The sequence below is a fragment of the Arvicola amphibius genome, chromosome 1 (genome assembly GCF_903992535.2).
Source record: "Arvicola amphibius chromosome 1, mArvAmp1.2, whole genome shotgun sequence".
NCBI classification, from domain to species: Eukaryota; Metazoa; Chordata; class Mammalia; order Rodentia; family Cricetidae; genus Arvicola; species Arvicola amphibius.
The window spans coordinates 184,883,521-184,892,643 of NC_052047.1; the positions used below are offsets into that span (position 1 = coordinate 184,883,521).

At 55.0% G+C, this 9,123-nt stretch overlaps 1 protein-coding gene across 1 annotated transcript; it reads left to right on the top strand.

Moving 5' to 3' along the window:
- Positions 1–631: 631 nt before the first annotated feature.
- Tlx1 (T cell leukemia homeobox 1) lies at positions 632–5,829 on the top strand. The gene is made up of 3 exons (XM_038313080.1): positions 632–1,211; positions 3,229–3,430; positions 5,607–5,829. Exons 1-3 carry the CDS (start codon positions 632–634, stop codon positions 5,827–5,829), a joined length of 1,005 nt encoding a protein of 334 aa, XP_038169008.1.
- Positions 5,830–9,123: the final 3,294 nt, after the last annotated feature.

Below are 9,123 nucleotides of genomic sequence, written 5' to 3' on the forward strand. Positions count from 1 at the left end.
GGGGAGTGGTGGGCTGTACTCCTTTGGCCCTGTTCAAAGTGGAAGGGTGTTCCTGCCAGGCCCGGGAAAGGGCTCTGATTTCCCTCTCCTTGGGTCCGTCTGTCTGTCCGTCTCTGGGAATGTCTGCTTGCTGTTCTTTTCTTTCTCATTTTAAGCCTCTCGCTGTGGTTCTCCTCTTTTCTCATTGCTGGAACTACTGGGAGCCCTGATCTTGTTCCTCTCTCACTCTCTCTCTGGCTCCGGCATCTGTCTGGGCTCCTGGCCTCCTTCTCCCCCTCCTTTCCCCTCCCCCGCGCTGTCATTCACTCGGCTCCTCTCCACGCACAGCCAATGGAGAGACCCGGCCGAAACAGCTAGGCTCGCTCGCTCAGGGCTTTTTCGCCCGGTGATTGATGTCCCAGAGTCAACGGCGAGCGAGCAGCCGGAGAAGGGAAGGAGAAGCCGGAGAGGGGAAGAATACAGCTCCCCCTCTCTCCCTCCCCTCCCCCCTACTTTGGCCCTTCCGCGCACTTCGCCTTCAAGTCTCAGCTCAGCCTGGAGCCGCGGTTGTGTCGGCGCCCCTGTTAGCTGCCCGGGTAGTCCAGCGCAGCGAGCGTCCGCGCCCGGGCCCCCGCGTGGGGCCGGGGCCAGGATGGAGCACCTGGGTCCCCACCATCTCCATCCGGGCCACGCGGAGCCCATCAGCTTCGGCATCGATCAGATACTCAACAGCCCGGACCAGAGCGGCTGCATGGGGCCGGCTTCGCGCCTCCAGGACGGAGAATACGGCCTCGGCTGTTTGGTCGGAGGCGCTTACACTTACGGTGGCGGGGGTTCAGCCGCTGGGGCGGGGGCCGGAGCTACAGGAGCTTATGGCGCTGGTGGCCCGGGTGGTCCCGGCGGCCCGGCAGGCGGCGGCGGCGGTGCCTGCAGCATGGGCCCACTGGCCGGCTCCTACAACGTGAACATGGCCTTGGCGGGCGGCCCTGGTCCCGGCGGCGGTGGCGGCGGCGGTGGGGGCGCTGGTGGCGCGGGGGCGCTGAGTGCTGCAGGGGTGATCAGGGTGCCCGCTCACAGGCCGCTGGCCGGAGCGGTGGCCCACCCCCAGCCCCTGGCCACTGGCTTGCCTACTGTGCCCTCCGTGCCTGCGGTGCCCGGTGTCAACAACCTCACGGGCCTCACCTTCCCCTGGATGGAGAGTAACCGCAGATACACAAAGGACAGGTTCACAGGTGAGTCCGGCCCGCGCGCGCCCCGCCTGGCCGTGGCTCGGGCTCTGTGCTACCCTTACCCTGCTTGGTGGCTTCTTGAAGCTCTTTCTGAGCACCAGGTTGCCTAGCGCCTCTGTATGCATTCCCCAAGTTCAACTGCCTGCAGGATTCAATGTGCTAAGAATCGCTAAGCTGGAAGAGTTCCAGCGGCAGGGGCTCTTCTGTCTCTACTCTAGGACCCCGTTCGTAGAAGCAAAACTTGGTCTCCTCTCGGGATTTCTGGGCCCATGCAGGTAGAGGGTAGAGGACTTTAGATTCAGTACCACCTTCTGTCAACAATTAAGGCTTGCAGGTCGGAGAAAGTCCGCCATGTGAACAAAATGTTTTTCTGTCGTGGCTGCTGTTTACTGAAGCAGGCCAAGAGCCCCAGAATTGGGCACAGGAAAAGATTCTCCAACCTCTTGTCTCCTACTCCACATACACGTACTTGGGTGCTCTGAGCTCTGGTAAGGGTCGCTGCAGATCTAGGTAAAGGCCTCAAGACCGGGTGAAGGAGCCAAGCCAGCCAGCTTTCTTCCCGGGTCAGTGGCAGCAGCACGGGACTGGGCCGCTCTTCGTTTTCTTTCTCGCTGTCCGTCCCAGGGGTCTGCTCTCCTATTTCTGGGATGAATAATGCACCCGCGTGGCTAGCGAGTTGGCTAAAGGACAACTCCCGGGACCAGTACGCACTCGGTGGCGGCCAACGGCTCGCTCCCCTCTGCCCTAACTCCCTCTGCCCTGGCTTCGGTTCCCTGGGCCCTAGCTCTGGTGTGCCCTCTTTCCCCAGCGCTTCCCGCTGGTTCTCTTTAGCTGTTCCCGGATCCTGAGACTGTGAGCGGTCCCAGGCAGGTTCATGCCCCAATTCGCACTCACATCTGTTAGGAACTGGTTGGTCCCCAGTTAGCTGTTGGGCTTTAGAGAGGGGAGGTAGGAGGAATAGGTCCCTGCTTGTGCCTGGGACTCCCCAGGCAAGCTCCATGCCTTAACTGTAAAGGTGTGTGTGTGTGTGCACACGCGTGTGTTCATATGGAAAGAACAGTCTACAGCTAGACCTGTCCAGGCCACCCCAAGTTGCACTAGGCCCCCTGTTTCTGTTACAGACAGCAGAGGCAGAGAGACTGTTCTCGGAGGCCCTGGACAGACTGTGGGACCACAGTAGAAATGGGAAAGTCTTTGTGCTCACTGTGGGGCATCCAAGAAGGGTCCTTGGTCAAGGGACTCCAGGGAGACAACAGAAGTCCTCTCATGAGGAAAGAGACACGGCCTAGGCCCTTTCTCACTGCCCTGCTTGGTCCAAACTGTCTTGAAGGGCTTTACTGTAATTCATCCTATGAGCCCACTGCTGTGTGTGTGTGTGTGTGTGTGTGTGTGTGTGTGTGTGTCCTACAGTGAGCCTACTATACAAAAGGTATCTGGCACAGGCCTCCTCTGGGGAGACACAGTCAACTGTAGCCTGAAGGAGGTCCTGAGGGAGTGTATGGCCGTAGTCCTGTGCTGTCCTGTGGCCTGTGGCCTGTCTAGGTATGCATTTTTGTCTGTGGGAGAACAGATCTGAAAGTTTGTATCTATGTCTGCTGTGTGAGTGGGGGGGTCCTGACCAAGACTCAGAAAGGGACTTAGAGGCTAGGCCTCTTACTTTTGAGTGGCCCTTTTAAGTTTAGTGACTGAGGCTAAGGAAGCTGTCCCTAGGTGGGGGAGAGGGGAGCGACAGGGGAAGTGATGGGATCTCCAAAGCTCCAGGTTAGGGAGGTTTCTGAAGTGGCGGCTCGGGGGAGGCATCAGCCTGTGGGGGAAGGGGGGAGCCTCTTGCATTCCGGGCTTGGAGTGGAGGGTTAAGGGGAGGATTGCTGCCAGGCTTGTAGGGGGGTCTAACCACTGCGCTGTGACTCGCGGGGTGTCGGGCCTGGGACGCCTCCTGACGCTCTGCCGCTTGCCTCTGCCGTCTGTCTGTCTCCCGCTCCAGTGGCCCTCTCACCCTTCACTGTAACACGCCGTATAGGTCACCCCTATCAGAACCGGACGCCACCTAAGAAGAAGAAGCCGCGCACATCCTTCACACGCCTGCAGATCTGTGAGCTGGAAAAGCGCTTCCACCGCCAGAAGTACTTGGCTTCGGCGGAGCGCGCCGCTCTGGCCAAGGCGCTCAAAATGACCGATGCGCAGGTCAAAACCTGGTTCCAGAACCGGCGGACGAAATGGAGGTGAGCTCGCAGGGCAGACCGCTCGCGGAGCAGGCTTTCTCTGCCTCTCTCGGGTGGCACACACACCCTCTGCTTGTTGGTTTCCGATCGGTTTAGACAAGTGGGCTCCGACAGTCACCCTGGGACTGCAAACAATGGAGGGCAGTAGACTGGTGGGCTGGAGAATCCGGGACGACTTGTTTTAAGAGACGCTTCGGGGCTTTCTAGACAGCACACTCGATCCGGTGTAGACGCGGCTTTTTCTGCCTCTGAGACAAACAGGCATATAGACCAGTCTATGCATCCGGACTTCTGTGCTCAGTGAGTCCTTTAGGGACTTTTTGACTACCCAGCCTGCCTTTACTGGGTGGAACCTCCCTTGACCCTGTGACTTGGAGACAGAATGAGCCGCGCCAGGTTTCTGCGCTCCAGCCGGACTCTCCGCGGAGCGTCTGGGGCCCGGGACTGCCGGCTGCCGCTACTTACAGCTTCCTCCCCAGGCGCTTGAGCTCTGCGCATTCGTCCCCCATCCTAGAAGGGGAAAATCAATCTGCGCCGGCTGTGGCGGGGATTCTCGAGTCCCACTGAAAGGGGGGGATCAATTAGGAGCAGATGGGTGTGCGTGAGAAAGAAAGAGACATTTTCCCTTCTGACATACGACAACAGCACTTACCATGCTCTTGCTTTTTATTTTTCCGAATGCATATGCCTCGACCTTTCTCATCTTCTGCTCCCCTTTCCCACCGATTCTCATGAATATTAAGAACTACACACTTTAAGCAGCTTTATTCTCTGCTTACACCCAGCCTTTCTCCAAGCACCTTCTTGCGCCTTTCCACACACCTCGTCCACATTCTGGTTGCGCCTGTGCTGCTGGGAATCTCTCAGTTCAGACCCTGGGGAGATGTGTGGCATGAGTCTGGGCAAAGTCGGCGCCGCTCCGGGCGGGCCTGGGACGGGAGGAAGGAATTGGAGTTTCCTCTTTTTCTGAATGGAGGCGAGGAATCTGCCCAGGATTCCGCCTTCGAGGCCACAAAGGAAGCCCTGGTCCTGCAAGTCGGCTGCCCCTCACCAACATTCCTGTGGCTGGGGAAGGAGTGGGGAAAGTGGCTTCAGCCCTTTGGAAAGCTAGTTAAAAGAGAAGCCGGGTAGCTGAGGAGGGTAGCTGATGCTCCCCAAGCTAAGGGTGGTGGGAGCCTGGAGAAGGGGGAGATGGTGGTGTGCAGAAAGCCGTCCACAGACAAGGAGAGAAACTTAAACACAAAGGAAAGGAACAAAGATACCCCATTTTAGAAGAAAATAAATATTTTTTTAAGGGAGGGCGGGAGATGCAAGCATCAAGAAGTCTGTGTGAAAAGGAAGATATCAGATTATTAAAAAAAAACATGGTTCAAGCAAATTCCCCTAATTCAGAGAAAACGAAGGGGCAGAGAGGAAACACGGGGATAAGACAGCATGAAGGGAAACACTTGGACAGTTTAAAATCCAGGGAAGATGAGAGACAGAAAGACAAGGAAAAGTCAGGAAGCCTCTGTGAGAACAGGCAGGCGGCCGCCTGGCCTCGAGAAGAGTCGAAGGCTTCAAGCGGCTTCATCGATCGCCTACAAATTGCTTCTGGAGGCCCCGGGGACTCCCATTAGGTCCGTCCACCTTAGAGACAGACGTTTGATCTCAGTTGACAGGGTGGAGGGGCGGCATTAAATGGAGTAAGTGAGTCATTGCCTCCCAAGACCGCCTGGGAGGAAGCTAGTAGGTCCAGCGGGAGCCTAGGGGCACAGGATTTGGCTCAGGAAGTCTGAAGCCTGGGCCGGGCTGGAGGAGAGGAGAAGAGGACAGGTCCTTCTGCTGATCCTCCCTCTGTGCCTGTCGGGCTTGAGATAGCACCCGGTCCTGGGATATACCAGCCATCCCTGGCCTACCAGTGAGAGTGTTGGCACTCTGCGTTAATGGGGGAGACCCAGCAGGTTAGGCCCGTTGGACTTTACCACTGTTCTCTAGGATACTTCTGCTTCATCCATTTTTGGGGTTTCCAAGTGTTTTTTTTTTGTCATAGTCAAGACCCCCAAGAATGGAGAGTGCATGAAAGGGGCCCACACCGGAGCTGAGGGGTGCATTAGGGGCTATCTCTAGGGAACCTGCGCGCAGGCGCGGGAAGAGGGTTAGAGTCTTGGCTGGTAACAGCTTGTTCCCAATGCAGGCGGCAGACAGCAGAGGAGCGTGAGGCTGAGAGGCAGCAGGCGAACCGCATCCTCTTGCAGCTGCAGCAGGAGGCCTTCCAGAAGAGCCTGGCCCAGCCCCTGCCCGCAGATCCACTGTGTGTGCACAACTCGTCGCTCTTTGCCCTGCAGAACCTGCAGCCATGGTCTGACGACTCCACCAAAATCACTAGCGTCACGTCGGTGGCTTCAGCCTGCGAGTGAGCCCGCACCTCCACCCAGTGTGACCCAAGTCCAGTTGAGAGCTATCCGGAGAACCAAAACTCTCTCTACCCTTTCTGACTGTACTCAGGAGAGGGACGTGGCTTCTCTGGCATGGCTCCCAAGCTCCTGGTCCACACACCTGTGGGCACTGTTCTGTCTTCGATGGAAGAGGGCTGGGGAGAGAGGCAGAGACATCTTCCCAGAAGCCTGTGTGATCCTGCCCCCCTCGAACTCAGAATCCTCTCCGTTTTCCTCTATTTCATGTTATTCTGATTTTAATATGGGACAGAGAGACCCAAGGGAAGTGGGACTTGGAAGGGCTTCTGGGATTCCCAGCCGGCTATCTGTAGAAATCTGGAAACAGAGGTGATAACACTGTCCCTCCAGGTGCCACACACCTAGGGGCCCATAGCAGAGTATCACACACACACACACACACACACACACACACACACACACACACACAGGATCTTAGCAATGACCCTTGCTGTTAGGCATAGTCCAGGGTGACTAAGACTCACAGCATGGACCTCCTCTTATGCAAACACAAGGCCAAAGTCACACTGTGACACACCAGCCCACACACAACAGCCAAACTTGGCCTGGCAGGCCCTCACAAGACATCAGTGCAGTACCCAGGTATGCACAGACAGGCTTTCACACAAATTCAGCCCATTTCTCCAGATCCTGTTTGGGGAGGGGGGTAAGTTATGCACTTATAAGGTGTTTTCTGTGTAATCATTTTATAAAGTGCTTGTGTAATTTATGTGGAAAGAGAATAAAACCCTCCAGTTCAGGAGTCTGGGCGTCCAGCATTTTGTAACTAGTTGGGTTTGGAGCAAGCTGGGTCTGAAGAACCACCATCTAGTACTTGAGCTTGGGATATTTATGAGTGGGCAAGCTTCTCAGGCCTTGGAGAGAGGGAGACTGAAGATGGGGAGAAGGTGAAGCTGAGGGGGCATCAGGCTGATCCTGAGACTGCTAGCATTTGAGAGCATGGGATAGGTGTCTGGAGGTGGGGAGTTTGTTTGTAGTAGCCTGGGCACTCAGGGTATTATTGCTGGTAAATTCTTGAAATGATATTTGAAGATGTGATTATGTTTGCGGTTTTAGTGTAAAAATGTGTTTCTCCTTAGGTTGCAAATCAAAACTATCATTGTATTACAAGAGTGGTGTATGTGTGTGTGTGGGGAGGAGAGAGAGACTGAGACTGTTTGGGTAATTTTGTGATTCTATTTTTCTGATTGTATAAATCAGGCTGATGTGTGTGAAAGTCCACATTAGTTTTGCTCCGTGACTATTTTTGCTGTAAACATGTGTTTCTGGTGGTGTGTCATCTCTAATTGTGTGGATGTGGTTGTGTGTGAGGGATAACCGTGTACATCATGTTTCAACTGGCCAGTATGTACTTGTGCCTGACCGTTTGTAACATGTGGGGCATGTGGATCGGTGTGGGAGGCTGTGACTGTGGTGATGGGATTCCGAGAGGAATGTGCGGGTACACCGAGGGGTGATCAGCCCCTGCTAGGAGATTTGGGACTTTGTCCTTTCCAGCGAGCTGCAGAGGCCAGGGCACTGCATCAAGAATTATAGCCAGAATCTACTCGAGTGCTCTATCTGGACTCCCAGTACCAGTCTGGACTATCAGTAATCTACAAAGGTGACTTTCCAAGGACCTCGGGGAGCCCTCAGACTACCCTGACCAGAACAGTAGTCCTGCACACCCACATCTATAATTCTTGAGCTATTAGAAAAACTGCAAAACAACAACAAGCTAGCTGTTTTGGGCCTGCTTTTCTGGAAAAGCTGGGTGGTGGTCGATCTGGAAAACTCACTAGAAATGAAACTGAGTAGGAGATAGGGAGCCATTTCTTTGGAGAATTTTTGTAGATGGGAAGTTAAGGTGGTTGGGTCTGGGCAGGCATAAAGAGCTGTGTGCTCCAACATCATCAGAGCCACTGTTCTGTGCCCTAGCTGCTGGCAGTCATGGAAGGTTGTAATACAGGGACAAAGAGCATAGCAGCCACCTCCCCCGAAAAACCCACGGGAAAATAGGCTAGGTGGGGGTGGGGGTTGATCCTCCACCTTCTCATCCGACCCTTGGTTCTGAGCAAAAGAGACATCTGGGTCCAGGAGATCTGGCCAGCTTTCCTAACAGGGGATGCTGAGGATTGACTTTACTGAGCTCTGTGTTGGACACCGAGGGTCGGAGCTCTGTATAGAGTAGGCACACATCATTCACAAGCCACAACACCAAACCAAGCGAAGTTCAGAAACAACATCCCAGAGCCTCGGAGAGTCTTCTGACCTGGACGGATCTGGCTGCCCCAGGTTCACTGCCGGTAGCTGTAGACCACCGTCTTTCTCTTTCCCTGGTTTCTTCCATCTCCTCCATTAGTATCTTTGAGTCTAGGATCCGAGTCCTCTGTGCAGGACCCGTGCCTTCTGAAAGCCAGGATAACGGATAACGTCAAGAGTATAGTATGAAGCGTCTGGAGGACCCGGGATATTTCCTGGCCAGGCTGCCCAACTGAGCAGGGGTCCAATGGCCCAAGCACAAAAGTCCCAAACCGACTTCAAGGCTCTCACCACTCTCGGCTTCTCTTACAGAGACAGAAAGCAAAATTTGGCGCCCCCTCCCCACGCATGTTACTTTCGTCTTCATAGTTTTGCACTGGCACTCAAAACTGATGCAAGCCTGGAGCCTTAAGTCCCCGCTGCTCTCCAATTCTGCTTAGTTTGTCTGGGACTAGAGCATTGCCTATCCCGGGCTCATCCCTAGCGCTATGGCTGGTGCGGGATGTCCACTGAGCTATCCACACCGCCTGCACGCCCCAGACGTCAGGATTTCGCTCTGCTCTCTCAGGTCCGCTCGGGGATTCCTAGGCCCTGAAAGAGGCCTCCCAGGGGCATCAGACTCCAGGAAGAATAGGGATTCTTGGTGCTGAGAAGCGACACAGGACTTCCCCCTCTCCACCGCCGAGAATTCGTTGGGCCCGAATCCTGGTGAATCCCGTGTGCATCGAGGGCTCCCGGAGCGCGGCAACCACCTAGAAAGTGGTGACACCGGCCAGGCCTGTACCGAGCTACAGCACCGGTACTCTCTTTAGTGGGGCTGAAGTCCGGAAAGAGGGATTGTGAGGGTCAAGCAAGGCCCAGCACTCCAAGAAAAAACATAAACTTAAAACTCGCTGTTTTCAGTCTGTCAGAAACTCCATTTCTGATCAAAAGTAGAAATGGAAAAAAATATCTGAATAAATGTGTGCCGAGATGTTGAGAGAGAAAAAAGAATTA

Excerpts from the sequence above, each read along its gene's own strand:
- Tlx1 (XM_038313080.1), top strand. The coding sequence starts at position 632 with ATGGAGCACCTGGGTCCCCACCATCTCCATCCGGGCCACGCGGAGCCC. Across the intron at positions 1,212-3,228 it reads CACAAAGGACAGGTTCACAG|GTCACCCCTATCAGAACCGG; the intron begins GTGAGTCCGGCC and ends CACGCCGTATAG. Across the intron at positions 3,431-5,606 it reads AACCGGCGGACGAAATGGAG|GCGGCAGACAGCAGAGGAGC; the intron begins GTGAGCTCGCAG and ends TTCCCAATGCAG.